The sequence below is a fragment of the Entelurus aequoreus genome, linkage group LG04, assembly GCF_033978785.1.
Source record: "Entelurus aequoreus isolate RoL-2023_Sb linkage group LG04, RoL_Eaeq_v1.1, whole genome shotgun sequence".
In the NCBI taxonomy this organism is placed as follows: domain Eukaryota; kingdom Metazoa; phylum Chordata; class Actinopteri; order Syngnathiformes; family Syngnathidae; genus Entelurus; species Entelurus aequoreus.
The window spans coordinates 29,957,085-29,977,226 of record NC_084734.1 but is presented as its reverse complement, the minus strand read 5'-3'; the positions used below and the strand labels follow the sequence as shown (position 1 = coordinate 29,977,226).

General features: G+C 39.1%; 1 protein-coding gene across 3 annotated transcripts in view; it reads right to left on the bottom strand.

Moving 5' to 3' along the window:
* Nucleotides 1–17,138, bottom strand: part of LOC133647797 (syntaxin-binding protein 6-like) — a 44,497-nt gene extending 27,359 nt beyond the window's left edge. The window contains exons 1-5 of one of the 3 annotated variants that reach the window (XM_062043495.1): nucleotides 17,064–17,138; nucleotides 6,046–6,214; nucleotides 4,307–4,437; nucleotides 3,915–4,203; nucleotides 1,250–1,348 (exon numbers count right to left, since the gene is read on the bottom strand). In XM_062043495.1, coding sequence (XP_061899479.1) covers nucleotides 1,250–1,348; nucleotides 3,915–4,203; nucleotides 4,307–4,437; nucleotides 6,046–6,199 — 673 coding nt within the window. In that variant the 5' untranslated portion in view covers nucleotides 6,200–6,214; nucleotides 17,064–17,138. Of the gene's footprint in view, nucleotides 1–1,249; nucleotides 1,359–3,914; nucleotides 4,204–4,306; nucleotides 4,438–6,045; nucleotides 6,215–17,063 lie in introns of all 3 variants that reach the window. The other 2 variants (XM_062043494.1, XM_062043496.1) reach the window with 2 other exon arrangements.
* Between the last annotated feature and the right edge of the window lie 3,004 nt (nucleotides 17,139–20,142).

Here is a 20,142-nt window from a genome sequence, read left to right as displayed (position 1 = left end):
AAAGTCATGTTTGATGGTCTTGCAAACTGTACCAGGTTATGGCGTTAAAAGTAATGTTTGATGGTCTCGCAACATGTACCTGGTGATGGCGTTAAAAGTCATGTTTGATGGTCTCGCAAACTGTACCAGGTGATGGCGTTAAAAGTCATGTTTGATGGTCTTGCAACTTGTACCAGGTGATGGCGTTAAAAGTCATGTTTGATGGTCTCGCAAACTGTACCAGGTGATGGCGTTAAAAGTCATGTTTGATGGTCTCGCAAACTGTACCAGGTGATGGCGTTAAAAGTCATGTTTGATGGTCTCGCAACTTTTACCAGGTGATGGCGTTAAAAGTCATGTTTGCGTCACTCTCCCAACTGCGCCACGCCAGTTGGAGAGTGACGCAAACATGGCCGTGCCAGCAACTCAATCCCCACCTTCTACCAACCTAGTCACGTCCGTTGTGTCCGTGAGCAAGACACTTCACCCTTGCTCCTGATGGGTCGTGGTTAGGACCTTGCATGGCAGCGCCCGCCATCAGTGTGTGTGAATGGGTGAATGTGAAAATAGTTTCAAAGCGCTTTGAGTACCTCGAAGGTAGAAAAGCGCTATACAAGCATAACCCATTTATCATTTACCATTTGATGGTCTCGCAACGTGTACCAGGTAATGGCGTTAAAAGTCATGTTTGATGGTCTCGCAAACTGTACCAGGTGATGGCGTTAAAAGTCATGTTTGATGGTCTCGCAAACTGTACCAGGTGATGGCGTTAAAAGTCATGTTTGATGGTCTCGCAAACTGTACCAGGTGATGGCGTTAAAAGTCATGTTTGATGGTCTCGCAACATACACCAGGTGATGGCGTTAAAAGTCATGTTCCGACACCAGCTGAACTTAAATAGTCTGTTTTCGTCCTGGTCGTGGAACTGTGGACCAGCTCTATATTCTTGGCAGGATCCTTGAGGGTGCATGGGAGTTTGCCCAACCAGCCTACATGTACAATATTAGCTGTGTGTTATAAGTAGCCCATTTTGCACAAATAGAAGACCTCAAGGTGGATAAGTGTTTAGCTTGTTGGCCTCTTTGTAAGGAGATTGGGCCATCTTTGTATGAAGTTTGCAAGTTCTACCTGTATATGGGTTTTCTTAAGGTAAAACAATTATTCATGTTTGTTAATTTCCATGAATGTACCTCTTCATTCGCCTCTATTTACTACTACCAGTATATTGTCACCAAACTAAGTAGGGGTACAGACAAAAAAAAGTGATTACCTTTACTCGGTAAGCGTCTTTGGTTTGCAACTATCTTGTTCTTCAAATGATTCATGAAGGCTTTGCAGCGGTAGATGAACAGGTTCATGGTAGTGGCGTCTGACATATCAGGAAAAGAAATGACAGAATAAAGTCAAAGAGTTCCAGATTTGTTTACTGTCAAGTCAATGTCATTAGTTAAGTGCCAATTCAAAACAAACATCGTCTTAAGCATGTTACACAATTGATGTATTGCCAGGAAAAAAACAGTGTGTGTAGAAGTTCACTATGGCGTCCCACAGGGATCCATGCGTAGACCTTTACTGTTCAGTCTTGATATGCTTCTCTTAACGGCAGGACACACATTCTCAATCTTAAGAGATTGTTTATCTGTAACACAGACTACACAAAAATATATAAAAAATCAGGCATTGAGCAGTTTAGATCTTTGAGTTTGTGGTGTGCTACGATAATATCAATGCAGTACAGCACACACACGTAACAATTTTGTCCCACCACCGAGCAAGACTCTTGTCCTCCAAGCCCGAAATCTCACGTGAAAAAATGTGATCTAAATGTGGGTATTTCAATCTAAATATCAATAGTATATATACCAAGGTGTGTGTTGGTATCGGATGGATACTAGCGTGGTGAAATCAGTACTTTTGTTGCACTTTCTCTTCTATACATCCAGCAAATTACTTACTGTACCATACCGGACCATAGGGCGCACCAGATTATAAGGCGCACTGCTGATGAGCGGGTCTAGTCAGGTCTATTTTCATACAAAAGGCGCACCGGATTATAGGGCACAATAAAGGAGTCATACATATATATATATATCAATATATATATATATATATATATATATATATATATATATATATATATATATGTATATATATATATATATATATATATATATATATATATATATATATATATATATATATATATATATATGTATGTATATATATATATATATATATATATATATATATATATATATATATATATATATATATATATATATATATATATATATATATATATATATATATATATTGATATATATATATATATATATATATATATATATATATATATATATATATATATATATATATATATATATATATATATATATACATATATATATATATATATATATACATATATATATATATATATATATATATATATATATATATATATATATATCAATATATATATATATATATATATATATATATATATATATATATATATATATATATATATATATATATATATTATATATATATATATATATATATATATATATATATATATATATATATATATATATATATATATATATATATATATATATATATTTTTTTTTTATTATTTATTTATTTATTTATTTTTTTTTTTATTTTTTTTTTTTTCTAAAAGTAAAACACTTCCTTATGGTCTACATAACATGTAATGGTGGTTCTTTGGTCAAAGTGTTGCATAGATTATGTTTTAAAATCATCTTCAAGCCGCTTTCTGACAGTCGCTTCAGGATGCGCCGTTTTGTGGGCGGTCTTACGTGGCTCACCTTCGACAGCGTCTTTTCTCCTTCATCTTTGCTGTACCGGTGTAGCGTGCAAGGACGGGAGTGGAAGAACTGTCAAAAGATGGAGCTTACTTTTAGCTTACCAAAGTCGTACTAAAACCTTTTGATGGATTTTTGAGCGCCGTGTGTAATGTTCTATATTTTCAAAGGAACATATACAATTTTGGTGTTGTTTACTTGAGTCATATTGCAGTCTACATGTATCTCTTATGTGTGACTGCCATCTACTGGTCACACTTATCATTTCACCATGTACCAAATAAAATAGCTTCGAGGTTGGTAAGCACAACCAACATTTTTCCGTACATTAGGCGCACCGGGTTTTAAGGTGCACCGTCGAGTTTTGAGAAAATGAAAGGATTTTCATTGCGCCTTATAGTTCGAAAAATACGGTAATTTTCTTCACAGAGTTTATGCGACCGCAGCGCCTCACCCTGTCTGTCAGTGCAAACAACGCACCGCTCTTTCTTTCGGTGCTGCTCACTCAGGCACGCATTGCCGCTCCCCTGCCTGCCCTACTGATGACTGATGTTATTTTTCACAAATATCTGCGTTTAATGGTAGTTATTTTAGTGGTTTTGTGTACTTTTTAAAATTATTAATGTTGCTACATTATTCCTTTTTTGTTGTTATTTTGCAATAGTGGCTTTTTTATTAAACAATTGTGCTTAGTAGAACGGTATAGAGGAATATTTGTATTTATTTATATACTAATACATTGTTTTAGAGTGTTAAATTAATTATAAAACCTTTTTTATTTGCAAAACTTATTTTTCCTGCCTTCCCATAGTATTAATCAACGAACTAGAGGCACATTCCCAAAATTATTCAATGGGTGACTTTGATTGGACTATTACTGTATGCTTTATTTGGCTCTATAGTGGATTGTTTTGCAGCAGTATTCAATAAAAAAAAATAGTGACTGAATGATTAGTGTGTGTTTGATCCTACTAAAACTGATACAGTGTATGAAAAACAAGACATATTTTTGGTGAAAACCTTTGGCCAAAACCAAAATATTCTAAAACCGGGCCGTAATAAAACCGAGTTACCACTATCCTGTGTGTTGTGATATTCCATTACCTCTTGTGAGTTTGGACGGGCAGTTGATGAACTCTGGTGGTTTGGATACAACCAGGCTCTTCCGTCGAACTTGCCGTGTTCTAGATGAAGGGGAGGAGTCACTGTGACCAGCCTCCACAACCGGAAGGGTACCCTGGCGATTCACCTTTACCAGACTTCCTGCCTTCCCCTTCCAGTAGGTCTGGCAGGCACTATATAGTATCTGGATGAGAATACACTTCTCTGCTGCAGAGCTGGCCACCCACTGATCCACTGTGTTAACAAACACTAGGTCAAACTCTGGAATATCCTACAAGAGAGAAGACAGCCTGTGACCAAGCAAATACGAATGATGTTTAAACCACATATTTTTTATCGACTCTTTTTTTATAGAAGACAAATTGGGATGCAACCTTGTTGGGGTTGATGCCGTTGACCTGTCGGAGCTGCTCCACCATCCACTGGGATGTCCTTGTGAAGCTTGAGGAGCCCCTGAACTGTTTCACTTTTGAAATGATCAGCTGTAGTGGCCTGGTGTTTGTCACTGCACAGACAACGTTCAATATCCGTTACTTTTGGAAAGTCTTTGAAAAGCATCACGTTCTGTGTAAAGGTCTAAAACAATTACAAGGAACAAAAATAGCACACATAACTTAAACACAATCTTAACCATAAGAACCAGAGGCGTTTCAAGTCAAAGGATGTAGTATTACGGCAGGGTCGCACGTTAATGCGCGGATCGTTTCCCCAAGATGCAGACAGAACTCCGGAGGCAGTGTGCAGGTAGGAACATTTTTTATTTTCCATAAATCGGGCAAAATACAAAAATACAGGCGAGCGTGCCGATAGCACGGGTAGCTATGGAAAAGCTAACGGGAAAGCTTAGCATGGGAAACAAGCAAACTAATGGCAAAGCTTAGCTCAAGAATCAAACGGTAAACACACCTAACTTGTTGCATGGAGCAAACAAGACAGCCAGACTGAGTGTGACGAAAAGCAAGAATAAATAGCTCTCTGATTAGTGCCCGGGAGCAGGTGAGCGTCCCGAACCCTAATCAGAGGCCCCCTTAGGAGCCCAGTCTAGATTGTATTTTTTTACTCATCCTTCCCCAGCGTTTTACCTTTTCCCCCATCTTTTACGGGGCGCCTCGTGGCGACCCATCAGCGTTCCTGTTCTGTAACCCTGTACACTGTTTGTTTGTCTAATCTTGAACAGGTTTGTGCTGAAAACAAAGTTTCGTTGTACTTGTGCAATGACAATAAAGACCTATCTATCTATCTATCTATCTATCTATCTATCTATCTATCTATCTATCCGTAAACAACAACACCGGAAATGTGTCCCATGAAAAACCGTCCGACCGGACCTCTAATAACTAAAGTTCCTTGGGTGAATAATGTAAACTCACTACACCGGTATGTTTTAGCGCTTTCATGGCGAGTTTACTGACAGATATAAGTAAGAACTTTACACTACTTTATATTAGAAATGGCAACAGCGTAGGATGAATGTCACATAACAAGAAGATAGAGAAAAAGAAGAAGCTTATCGACTACAAAGGCTGACGCATGCAAATTTTCAGGACTTATGAAGATCCCAAATACAGATCAGCAGGTACCAGAAGGTAAGAAAAGTTGCTTTTAATGCCAGATAATATGTCTTACCTTATACACACACCATAATAATACTCGTATGTTGAAGCACAGTACAATCCATCAAGCGGTGCGGCTTCATAGCTTACCAAAGTCGTACTAAAACATTTTGATAGATTTTTGAGCGCCGTGTGTAATGTTCTATATTTTTAATGGAACATATAACATTTTGGTGTTGTTTACTAGAGTCATATTGCAGTCCACACCTATCTCTTATTTGTGAATGCTATCATATTGCAGTCTACACATATCTCTTATGTGTGACTGCCATCTACTGGTCACACTTATCATTTCACCATGTACCAAATAAAATAGCTTGGAGGTCGGTAAGCACAACCAAAATTATTCCGTACATTAGGCGCACCGGGTTATAAGGCGCAGTGTCGAGTTTTGACAAAATGAAAGGACTTTAAGTGCGCCTTATAGTCCGAAAAGTACGGTAATCCTGCATGTACTTCCTTCCCCAATACTGCCATGCGACTAAAAACTCAGCTTTTACCTGACACACAAATGAAAGTTGCATATTCTCCTTTGGATACGTGGGACAGGAAAGACATCCTCTTCTTTTTCCTCCTGCGCACCTCCACCGCCACCAGCATCCGCTCATCACAGGGGATGAAGACGTCTTTGTTGATGGCTGACTGACTGTTCATTGTTGGGAGTCCGACCTGCACAAGTGATACACACTTTAGCTCGTAGCCCCTCGTGAGGGAAAATAATGTATGAACATACAGTTGGAAGTTTAGTGCAGTTTAAATGCAGGGAAGTATGAGAGAACCAAACGAAGGACGTGCCTTCACGGGAGAACCTTTTTGAAGCATTCAGCTAAGATGTTGGAGGGGAAACAGCATACAGTGTTTATATCATTTCAGTGTTGTTTTGTGTCCTACTACACATTAAAAACCACATATCCCAGAATGCCACATGCTCAAAACAAGTGTTTATACTTAACCACCTACAGTCATCCCTCGCTTCACATCATTTTTAGGCTTCATTTGTTTGTTCATTCGTTTACTTTATTAGTCCCCGAGGGGGAAATTCAGGTTTTCAGGGTGGGGCACGGGGATGTGTGTGTGCATATGCCCAATGTTCAGGGTTGACCTGGGCAAATTAAGCCCCTTTGAGCTTTTCAATCCGGCCCGCCGGACATTCTCAAATATTTTTTTTAGATCTTTAAGATGGAAACTGTAGCTGCCATTATGATGTGCAGTGATGTTTATGTCCTCTTTGTATTTAATTTATATTTGCATGTCTCATGACACATTATCTGTATGTAATACTGGCTGCATTTCTGATAGTTGTTTGTGCGCCATGTCGTTCCAGACCACAGCAAACATTAACCAGCTTGCAAAGATTGCAATAAATCCATTAGAAGAAGACGGCCTGTTGTTTTCTTTAACTTGGACACACACATATATACTTTTGACCATTCCAAGCCAGTAATTTTCAGGAGTTATGTCACCCTCTGAGAAGCATCCGTTTTACTAATGATTACCAATGTTGTAAAAATGTGTAGAAAAAATATTACATTTCAACATTTCTGTCAACAAAGACTTGCGTCAGCCTGTGACACGCTGTCATTTTGATAGTAGGCTATTATAGCTAATTTAGACACTTACATATTGTGTTGCCTTCAGAACACAATAAAAAATAAATAAATAAAATAAATAAAACATAAAAACAAGGGAACCGGAGCCTCCTTTCATTGTTAAAGACAACAGATGATTAGATCACCACGTACCACCTGTGAAATCTAATCACCTGCCAGCTGTGTCTCGCCGTTCAGCACATGCCCCGCCTCTAGCCAATGGTGCTCCGCCCTCAACACCATTGACAGAGGCAGTGACCTTTGCTCCTGCAGGTGCGCTGATCACACTCTCCCTCCACACTAGGCTTTTTTTTTTTTTTTTTTTAAACTAATCTGACCCTCGCCAGATCCTTGTAGTTCGCTGAGCTCCACACAAGGATCTTGGCTCGAGGACATTGCAAACTCTCGCCCCATCCTTGCTTGTGAATGACTGAGCATTTCGTGGAATCTACTTTTACACCTAATCATGGCACCCACCTGTTCCCAATTTGCCTGTTCACCAGGGGTATGTTCCAAATAAGTGTTTGATGAGCATTCCTCAACTCTCTCAATATTTATTGCCACCTTTCCCAACTTCTTTGTCACATGTTCCTGGCATCAAATTCTAAAGTTAATGATTATTTGCACAAAAAAAAATGTTTATCAGTTTGAAAATACAATATGTTGTCTATGTAGCATATTCAACTGAATATGGGTTGAAAATGATTTGCAAATCATTGCATTCCGTTTATATTTACATCTAACAAAATTCCCCAACTCATATGGAAACGGGGTTTGTAGTTCGCTGAGCTCCACACAAGGATCTTGGCTCGAGGGCATTGCAAACTCCTTTAAGATAGCAAAAAATAATGAACCAATCAGGATCGCCGGGCGGGATTTCATAGATGTGACGTAGCGCCGAAGCGACTGTTTGATTCAAACAACAATGGCGGCATGCAGCGAGGAGTCGTGTGCTGACATTGATTCTGCTAATACAACTCTTTTGCGACATCGATCGTCTACTGACATTGCTGCGTTGTTTCAGTAAAAGTTCTCTAACTTTTCACTCTGTCGTTATCCAATAAGTCGGCTGTTCTGTTTTGGATTTCCCAGTGTCGCTCTCATCAGCTTCACGGGTTGATTTCGATGTGAATGGTTGAAGTAGCACGTCATTCAAGATAACGGACAAGTGGTTTATCCAATCACATACAATGATTTTTTGACAAGGCCCCGTCTTCTGAAATACATCTCCTTTTGAGAACTCCCAGATCCTTGTGTGGAGCTCAGCGAACTACAAGGATCTGGCGAGAGTCAGGTTATGAAAAAACATGTGGCAACAAATACAAACCCTGTTTCCCTATGAGTTGGGAAATTGTGTTAGATGTAAATATAAACGGAATACAATGATTTGCAAATCCTTTTCAACCCATATTCAGTTGAATGCACTACAAAGACAAGATATTTGATGCTCAAACTCATAAACTTTATTATTTTTTTGCAAATAATAATTAACTTAGAATTTCATGGCTGCAACATGTGCCAAAGTAGTTGGGAAAGGGCATGTTCACCACTGTGTTACATGGCCTTTCCTTTTAACAACACTCAGTAAACGTTTGGGAACTGAGGAGACACATTTTTTAAGCTTCTAAGGTGGAATTCTTTCCCATTCTTGCTTGATGTACAGCTTAAGTTGTTCAACAGTCCGGGGGTCTCCGTTGTGGTATTTTATGCTTCATAATGCGCCACACATGTTCAATGGGAGACAGGTCTGGACTACAGGCAGGCCAGTCTAGTACCCGCACTCTTTTAGTATGAAGCCACGTTGATGTAACACGTGGCTTGGCATTGTCTTGCTGAAATAAGCAGGGGCGTCCATGGTAACGTTGCTTGGATGGCAACATATGTTGCTCCAAAACCTGTATGTACCTTTCAGCTTTAATGGCGCCTTCACAGATGTGTAAGTTACCCATGTCTTTGGCACTAATACACCCCCATACCATCACAGATGCTGGCTTTTCAACTTTGCGCCTATAACAATCCGGATGGTTCTTTTCCTCTTTGGTCCAGAAGACACGACGTCCACATTTTCCAAAAACAATTTGAAATGTGGACTCGTCAGACCACAGAACACTTTTCTAATTTGTATCAGTCCATCTTAGATGAGCTCAGGCCCAGCAAAGCCGACGGCGTTTCTGGGTGTTGTTGATAAACGGTTTTCGCCTTGCATAGGACAGTTTTAACTTGCACTTACAGATGTAGCGACCAACTGTAGTTACTGACAGTGGGTTTCTGAAGTGTTCCTGAGCCCATGTGGTGATATCCTTTACACACTGATGTCGCTTGTTGATGCAGTACAGCCTGAGCGATCGAAGGTCACGGGCTTAGCTGCTTACGTGCTGTGATTTCTCCAGATTCTCTGAACCCTTTGATGATATTACGCACCGTAGATGGTGAAATCCCTAAATTCCTTGCAATAGCTGGTTGAGAAAGGTTTTTCTTAAACTGTTCAACAATTTACTCACGCATTTGTTGACAAAGTGGTGACCCTCACCCCATCCTTGTTTGTGAATGACTGAGCATTTCATGCAATCTACTTTTATACCCAATCATGGCACCCACCTGTTCCCAATTTGCCTGTTCACCTGTGGGATGTTCCAAATAAGTGTTTGATGAGCATTCCTCAACGTTATCAGTATTTATTGCCACCTTTCCCAACTTCTTTGTCACGTGTTGCTGGCATCATATTCTAAAGTTAATGATTATTTGCACAAAAAAAAAAGTTTATTAGTTTGAACATCAAATATGTTGTCTTTGTAGCATATTCAACTGAATATGGGTTGAAAAGGATTTGCAAATCATTGTATTCCGTTTATATTTACATCTAACATAATTTCCCAACTCATATGGAAACGGGGTTTGTAATTCACCTCGGCCCTTACAGGGGATAATGATTAAGGAGCTTCTACAAAATACAAAGTAAAGATCAACAGCAGATCACAGCTGATGGTGTGTTTGACGGAGAAGCAGCTGAAAGGAGATGACGTACAAGTCCGCTGTACGAGGTAAATGCTGTACATCAGGAGTAGCCAACCCGATTGACCGGTCAATACCTGGGAATTTACTGGGAGACCCCCAAAAATATTAGGAAACAATGCATTATAATGCAACACATCAAACTTTTTCCAGCCTCCAAAATCGAACAACTCAACCACGACCACCACCGCTCGGCCATAACGAGAAGCTAACAGCCAAATAGAGTCTGTGAACATTGCTCCAAAGTACTGAGTTTTTGTCGATTTATTGTGGATACAAAACAAAATGGTTTAAATGTAACTTAGATAATGGGTTTGACTATGTACAGCGCTTTGAGTCGTTAGAGAAAAAGCGCTATACATATATAATTCACTTCACTATAAAAAACAAGGCGGTCAGCTAAAGAAGGACGACGCTATTCACCCCTTCTCAATCAAACACAACATACAGGTGTAACTTTTATTTGACTACTTTCAGTGCTGACCAGTGTTGGGTTAGTTACTGAAAACCAGTAACTAGTTACAATTACTAGTTACTTAATTTCAAAAGTAACTCAGTTACTAACTCAGTTACTTACATCAAAAAGTAATGCGTTACTGGGAAGAGTAACTATTTAGTTACTTCTTTTTTTCTTCTTTTTTTTTAAAGCTCCCATTAATGCCCTTTTAGCCTTCATTTCAGTACTGTTATTGCACTGGAGAATAATACAATCTGTTGATCAACTTGACATGCATTTTTATTTTCATTTTAACATAATTAATGAAAAACAGTGCAACATAAAAAGGCATTTCTCCTTTCTTTAAACTTGGACCCATGACCATTAATAAAAAACAAGTTAAAGTGCAACATAAGAAGGCACATCATCTTCCTTGAAACATAGGTAGTGAAATAAAGTCTGACATCTGGAGTGATGCTGCTGTCTTCCACACTTGGAGCCATGGATTGTAGAATCCTTGTTTTCGGTGGCAGGATCATTGACACAGATGGTAAAGTTTCAGTGCTCAGTAGAGATGTAACACTTTTGAGGGGTTTAAGCACCTGGAGGACCTCCTCTGCCACTCTCACATCATCATCAGACAGGTTGATGATGTCTTTGACATTTGCCTTCAGGGTCTTGTGGGTCAATGCAGAGTATATAGCTGCCTGCTGCTCCAACATATCATAAGTTGAGTTCCACTTCGTTGGGACATCATGTATGAGCTTTATGAGTAGGCAGTGTAGTAGAATTTCTGACCTTTGACCTATATTGCATGTCTAATGGGAATGTACGCTCATTTGATTTATTTCCTATTCTGTGCCAGTGGGACAAAAGTGAATGTTAAGTCGTGCCAACCTGTCTACAGAATGTGTTGACTGTCTAAAGGATTCGAGTTGTTATGGAACAGATAGGAAAAACAACAAGACATTGACGCATATAGATAACAAACAATGACGCACAAGAGACAGATAGGAAAAACAACAAGACATTGACGCATTTAGATAACAAACAATGACGCACAAAAGACATAAAAAATGGCAGAAGACCGGAACTCGACAGTGATTTTGGCTTGTGTGTGTCTTGTTTGTTATCTAAATGCGTCAATGTCTTGGACAATCCACTACAGCAGCTTTAGCATTTCTTGCTTTGTCTTAAGCACATGAGCAGCTGTTGTGCTAGGAAACCTCCTTCCTGATCCATCCTATTGACTGAGATGTGATGCCAAATTCACTACATGTGCAAAGCACCTACCTGTGGTCCCAGTCCTGCCTCATTCACTGCAATTATTTGATTTTTGGCATTATCACTTGTGACTGGGATATCTTTATCTTCCATTCCTCCACTGCTTGTGTCAGTATCTGCGCAATGTGACTCTCGTAGAGGGGGCGTGTCTTCTCATCTGCCAGTCTGCTGTGATAAAGTGAGCGCTTATCGTCACATAGTTTCCCTGGACGTGCATCAGTCTGTCGTGAGTAAGGCTGAAACGACGCGTCAACGTAGTCGACGTCATCGGTTACGTAAATACGGCGATGCCGTTTTTGTGCATCGACGCGTCGCATATTTACGTCACACTACCGTCATGGCGGACCGCAAAGCAGACGATCAAAGCAGACGATGCGAGCGGTGCGAGCGAGGGGGGAAAAGCATGCCAAAAGTGGTCAAAAGTGTGGGAGTATTTCAATAAACGGCCTAATAATGTTGTTGTATGCACACTGTGTCGAGCAGAAATGGCCTATCATAGCAGCACAACGGCTATGAACGAACATTTGAAAAGAAAACCATCAACTAGTCAATCGTCCGCGCGAGCATACGCTGTCATCATTACACAAAAACATGAATGTGTCATTTGTATCTGCTAGGGGTGTAATGGTACGTGTTTTGTATTGAACTGTTTCGGTACGGGGCTTTCGGTTCGGTACGGGGGTGTACCGAACGAGTTTCTAAGCTAAAGCTAAAGTGTTAACAAGCTGCTTTGCTCCGTCTGCCTCTGTCTCAGCACGCAGCATTGTCCCACCCACACAACCATCTGATTGGTACACACGCAGCATTGTCCCACCCACACAACCATCTGATTGGTACACACGAAGCATTACCAGCCAATCAGCAGTGTGTATTCAGAGCGCATGTAGTCAGCGCTTCAGCGTGGAGCAGATAGGTGTTTAGCAGGTGAGCATCAGGCAGCGGACTCTCCCCAAATGATAATAAACACCTCCCAGTCAACTACTAGTAACATCACTATGAGCCCGTTGACCTTCTAGAAACTTAAACTGCAGCTCAGCTCGCTCGCAGTCCTGGCTTGAGGTGAAGGCTAATTACCTCACAGTTCCAGCCACATCGACCCCTTCTGAGCGCCTATTTTCAGCTGCTGGGAATATTGTAAACAAGAAAAGAACCAAACATGTGTACACATGCTAACCTTTCTTCATTACAACTGTTAGTCACTCACTGGAATGAGTAGAATTGGTTATTGTGTACTGTGTTGGACTGGATGTTTATTTTGCACATTTTAAAAGCAATACTTAATGTTTACAGTGCTCCAGAATATTTAGATTGGCACTTTTTTGTATTGGATGTTTATCTTTATTTTTGCACATTTTAGCAAACAAGCAATACTTTCACTTTTGTTGAAATGTTTACACTGTTGTTACAGAATATTTCGTTTTGCACTTTTTTGTATTGGTTGTTTATATTTATTTTTGCACATTTTAAAGCAAAATAAGCAATACTTTTACTTTTGAAATGCTTATACTATTGCAGAATATTAAGATTTGCACTGGATGTTGACTTTTATATTTGCACATTAAAAAGCAAATAAGCTACTTTTAATTTTGTTAAATGTTAAAAGTTTTAAATGTTTACATTGTTACAGAATATTTAGTCATGTTGTTGTCAATGTTGACTGAGTGGCCATACTTCTTTTTTTTTGTAAATAAAAGCCATGCCTTTTGAAAAAACGGGCCTACATTTATTTTTTCATCTTCATTTTGAATAAAAAAATAATCGGTAAAAGGAAAAATAATCTATAGATTAATCGAAAAAAAATAATCTATAGATTAATCGAAAAAAATAATCTATAGATTAACCGATTAATCGAAAAAATAATCTATAGATTAATCGATAGAAAAATAATCGTTAGCTGCAGCCTTAGTCGTGAGCGCAACAGATGATGCTCGGGATAGTTCATCCACAACTTTTTTCTTCTCCTGCTCATAAAGATCTGGCACAATCTTATCACTGATGTGGGTGCGCGACGGGATGTCGTAACGTGGCTCAAGCACGTTCAGCATGTGTTTAAAACCCTCGTTTTGCACAACGGAGTCTGCACCTATAAACACACCGATTAAATGGTGCGGGGCGTTCAAGCTCCTCCGTTACTCCGCTCGCCATGACCACGCTGTGTGTGGACTGAACGTGCATGCGAACAACCTTTTTGTTTTGTTTTATATATCAAACCGCGGATCACGTGTGTGCCTCCCCTTCCCATACCCACACCCAGACACACACACACGCCTCTTTTCTTCTCTCTGGCTTGTGACAGAGGAAGATTTAGAAGAACGACACCGCAGCGCATCTGTTTCTAGCCGATACTACATAAAAAATAACGTAAAATAATGCAGTAACGCATCATGTAGTAACGGTAACTGAGTTACTGAATATAAAAAAATAACGCGTTACATTACTAGTTACCGCCGAAACTAACGGCGTTACAGTAACGCGTTACTTTGTAACGCGTTAGTCCCAACACTGGTGCTGACATACCACAAGCATGTGACTCGAGGCAGATTGGGAGAGCACTAAGGGACTGAATTAAACCCCAGGTGGAAAATATATGTTTGTGTGTGTGTCCATTTTGTGTTGAGCTGTGAAAAAAGCATTATGTTTAAAAAACAAACATTTGAGTAAATCAAACAAATTGGCAAGGCCCATGTTGGGTGGACATATTAATAAGGTGCACTAATTTATAGATAAAACTACTATTTGTGATTAATTATGAGTTAATTATGGACAAAATGTGATTAATGACGATTACATATTTTAATCGTTTGACATTATACAATATATTAAAATATAATGACAGTTGGTGCATGGCCAGATTTTGCTTTGGTTCATGGCTCAGACCAAAGTTCTTCGGCTCAAAAACGTGGGTGACTACTGCTCGTACGTTATCATTACATTATTTCATTAAACTACTGAAGTTGTTTGTAGTACATTCCCTTGTTTAGTTTTTCATACAATGTAAAAGTTACTTTTCCTTTTTAAAAGGCACGTTACATGTTAAAATTGTTGGGTTTTGGGAGGATCAAGCACCAATTCGATTTACCGTATTTCCTTGAATTGCCGCCGGGAATATAGTATTCGCCTGCCTGGAATTACAGCCGGGTCAAACTCGTTTCGCAAAATAATTAGCGCATGCTCGGCACTTCCGCCGGGTCAAATATGAGTCATTAAATGACTCCCGCCTCCTGGTGGTAGAGGGCGCTAGTGATCCTTCTTGCGACTACCAGTACTGCAGAAGACCGGTGCTGCAGAAGAAGACAACAAGCAGCAAGCGTGAGCAGCGATCGCTTGCTTGCACTTTTACCATGGAGGATTACATATCTAAAATAAAACCGTTTTCTAAACTGGACTTTCAATCGAAGCAGGAGGTAATAATTAAAGGAAGCTCTCCAGAGACTTTTAAAACTGAAGAAAGATAAGGAAGACTGCCTTTGATCAGAAGCAACTGCACATGGACATCATTTATAAGTAAAGGTAAGACCAAAATAACGTTTTTTTATTAAATGTGCTTTTCATGATAAGGTAAGCACCAGAGTGAGAAGAGATTTTAAAATAATTAGCGCATGCTTGCCCATCCCGCATGCTTTTGGTAAGCGCAGGAGTGAGAAGAGGTTTTAAATTAATTAGCGCCCCGGCGGCTATTCAAGGAAATACGGTATTTCAGATAATTTCAGATTCTCGATACAGTTTATAAAAAGTACAAGGGACGTCAATTAAACTTGCGTTCCATCCTCGTACCCTCACTCTCTGTGTATAAAGAAGAAGAAAAACGATATTTTTGATATTTTTCCATATTCATCATAATTCATTCTCTACCTATTCCTTCATAATGTTGTTATTCTGTCTCTCCTGTCATTACTTATCAAGTTATCTATTTATTGTATACAGCATTCTGCTTTTTAGCCATGATCCTTCCTTTTACAGAAAAAATCTAACTTGCAGTTTTTTCCAATTGCTTACAAACTAAATTTTTTATTTTCACACAGTTAACAAAAGTCTACACACAGTAAACAAAACCACTGTGCAGATTTGTCTAATATTAGGCATAGACTCTGCTTCACAGTTTTTGCGAAATATTACACACAATGCTTTTACACACACCTTCCCATCTCTTACGCACATAAGAATTGTTATACACCCATTTTCACACTTTACACATTTAGTAGGAGTGTGATACACACATCTTTCTCTCCAGATTTTTTTTCAAACCTTGCTGTTGCCTAAATCTGCACATGTGGCCTATACTCAATGCTGTCATTTTTATTTATCCACAGATTTTTTTTCAAACCTTTGTATTTGTCTCAGATTTTAATTTGTACTGCATGTCATTGTTGACTACTGTGATATGTTACTTTACCTGACTGTGGTAAAAATACATATTTTAAGTTTGCAGCATCATTGTTGAGCAGTTCTTGAAAAGATTACAGGATATTTTTACTTTGTCTTTAGGTCCTTACATATAGGCCCGCTTCAAAGTCAAAAATGATGATTGCTATGGATTTGCCGATATATTTTGTCAAGTTACAGTAACCATTCTTCACGTATGCTTAAAAAGCTCGGGTAAAATGCCCCAAACATGTCATTTCTTATAGTAAAATAGGGTTTTTTACAAATGTGTTTTGTATTTATCACTGTTCTGGGTAACTCACTCCAATAGCGTCTTATCATTTGAAGTCTGTGTGAGTGAGATGAAAATAAAACTGCATTTTTACAAATGCTTGCTTTATTTTGATTAATGTTTTGACCGAAGTGTGTCATTTTGCAAATAATCTAGGAATTAAGAAAATTGAATGTGGTGTTTGGAAAAGTGTGTAAATCCTTTTGAAAAAAGACACACAGTTAGTAAAATTGTGTGTAAGCAAATGGAAAAAACTGTATCAACAATCGTAAAGACCACTCAGTCAAACCAATACTGTAAATGTACATTTCTGTATGGACACTCTTCATAACTCACACAATTTTCTCCTCAATACTTGCAACTTATTAAAGCATCTCAGTCATTTCTTACTTTAAGGTCCGATGACGGATGAAGTCACTGTGAGTGTTATAATTATGACCAATTACTTGTATTATTTCACAAATCGCAAACATTCATATTGTATATCAGGAAAGCAAATAGTATTTCTTTGCTAAGAAGGTAAGACAAAACAGTCTTACTTACCTCTCGTTGTTCTACTCGTCAATATAAAAAGGTCTTGTTAGTGAGGGTGGTGTTAGTGTGGAGTTAGATGAAGTGAAGTGAATTGTGAATTATAAGTGGATAATAAAGCTGCCAGGAATTTATACCCTGGCGACCCAGCGAGTGCTGTGAAGACACGTGAACCTCTGTGAGCATCAGAGGAGGATGACACTGACCAAACAGTCGCTCTCTGTTTCAGACAATCGCCACATTTACGTATGGTTACTAAATTAGTCGACTTTTGACCACAGCTTCTGTAAACACCTTTTTCAGATCTGAACCAAAAAAATATTATTCAGAAGATGACCATGACCACTGGCCTATGTCTGTATTAGCTCCAATATAAGCTGTTATATTAGCTATTAGACTAATTCTTCCAGGATTTAGGGGGCTTTTTTTTTCATTGTTAATTTCCCGGCAGCATTTTCAAATAATTGTGGCAAAAATTGCAATGTTTTAAGGCTTATTTTTTAATTGTCATTACATTCTCTTGTGATTTTAATAATTTGTCATTTATGTTTTTGTAGTGAAGTTAATGAATTAAAGGCGTACTGAAACCCACTACTACCGACCACGCAGTCTAATAGTTTATATATCAACGATGAAATCTTAACATTGCAACACATGCCAATAAGGCCAGGTTAACTTATAGAGTGCAATTTTAAATTTCCCGCGAAACTTCCGGTTGAAAACGTCTATGTATGATGACGTTTGCGCGTGACGTCAATGGTTGAAGCGGAAGTATTGGGACACATTGTATCCCAATACAAACAGCTCTGTTTTCATCGCAAAATTCCACAGTATTCTGGACATCTGTGTTGGTGAATATTTTGCAATTTGTTTAATGAACAATGGAGACTGCAAAGAGGAAAGCTGTAGGTGGGATCGGTGTATTAGCGGCCGGCTGCAGCAACACAACCAGGAGGACTTTGAGTTGGATAGCAGACGCGCTATCCGACGCTAGCCGCCGACCGCATCGATGATCGGGTGAAGTCCTTCGTCGCGCCGTCAATCGCTGGAACGCAGGTGAGCACGGGTGTTGATGAGCAGATGAGGGCTGGCGTAGGTGGATAGCTAATGTTTTTAGCATAGCTCTGTCGAAGTCCTGTAGCTAAGTTAGCTTCAATGGTGTCGTTAGCAACAGCATTGCTAGGCTTCGCCAGGTTGGACAGCATTGACCGTGTGGTTACAGGTCCAGTGTTTGGTAGTATTGTTGATTTTCTGTCTATCCTTCCAGTCAGGGGCTTATTTCTTTGGTTTCTATCTGCATTTACACGATGCTATCACGTTAGCTCCGTAGCTAAAGTGCTTCGCCGATGTATTGTCGTGGAGATAAAAGTCACTGTGAATGTCCATTTCGCGTTCTCGACTCTCATTTTCAAGAGGATATAGTATCCGAGGTGGTTTAAAATACAAATCCATGATCCACAACAGAAAAAGGAGAACGTGTGGAATCCAATGAGCCCTTGTACCTAAGTTACGGTCAGAACGAAAAAATATACGTCCTGCACTGCACTCTAGTCCTTCACTCTCACTTTCCTCATCCACGAATCTTTCATCCTCGCTCAAATTAACGGGGTAATCGTCGCTTTCTCTGCCCGAATCGCTCTCGCTGCTGGTGTAAACAATGGGGAAATGTGAGGAGCCTTTCAACCTGTGACGTCACGCTACTTCCGGTACAGGCAAGGCTTTTTTTATCAGCGACCAAAAGTTGCAAACTTTATCGTCGATTTTCTCTACTAAATCCTTTCAGCAAAAATATGGCAATATCGCGAAATGATCAAGTATGACACATAGAATGGATCTGCTATCCCCGTTTAAATAAGAACATTTCATTTCAGTAGGCCTTTAACTCATATTATGTTCTACATATGGTGAATGTTTATATTCAACTTGGAGAAAGCGAACCACCAGGTTTAAGTAAATAGTGGTTGAGCCCATAATAAAATAAGGAGCCTTATTTGGACATTGGCATGTGGACTGGAATTAGCTCTCTCACAAGAAGAAGCAATAAAACCAGGCTTCGGAATGCAAAAGTTATACCTCTATCCTGGAGGAGAGACTCCATGTTTATCTAACGTCAACCTACAAGTTATGGTATACATCTGTTGTCTTCCCGGTCACTTACACACTTTGATTGATTGATTGAAACTTTTATTAGTAGATTGCACAGTACAGTACATATTCCGTACAATTGACCACTAAATGGTAACACCCGAATAAGTTTTCCAACTTGTTTAAGTCGGGGTCCACGTTACTCAATTCATGGTATACACATGGTCCTTACATGGTCAGGTTGTACTTTCCTGTATTAACACACACCCAGACAGAGAAAGAAGGAATATAAGACTATGGTTCGACTCCTCCAAGTTAGGAGTGCCTCATTTTCTTGACCTGACCTCCTCCAGGAACTGCAGTCCTATATAATGACACTCGCTTGTAATAAAGCAACTTTTGGTTCAGTAAAGCGTCTCCGGCGTCTCTTTTGATCCAGCCGCACTGCCGTGTCACGGACGAGGATGACAAGACCAGAAATACACATCAGTAGCCCTGACTTAAAGTTGTTTTCAGTCGCTACAAGTGTTTTTCCTACCAGTTGTGACATTTTCAAAACTCCGAACACAATTAGCACAGCATCGGTCTTTTGTGGCCAAACCATCCACACATTTCAGGTTGTTCTCACACAATGTGCAGTCAGTGAACACATTTCCACAAGTCTCACATTTTCTTAACAGACAAGCTACTGTATATATTACAACAAAATGATGGATTGTTTTTGTATTATTTACGAATGTCAACACACAACATTCCACAATAGCAAATACTCCAAACCTTAGATACAGTATAAAAAACCTCTGTTTCTGCAATGATATCAGTTCAAAAACAATATATCTCAGCTGAGATTACAGTAAATAATAGAAACATTGACACAGATAATTTATGTTGGGTAAATAGGGCCAACCACAGCTTATTCAAGTCTGATTTGGACTCAATGGAAGTGGTCAGGAGGACTTTGAGAAGTGATGTTTTTGGAACAAGAAAAAAACAAACACTGTAATGT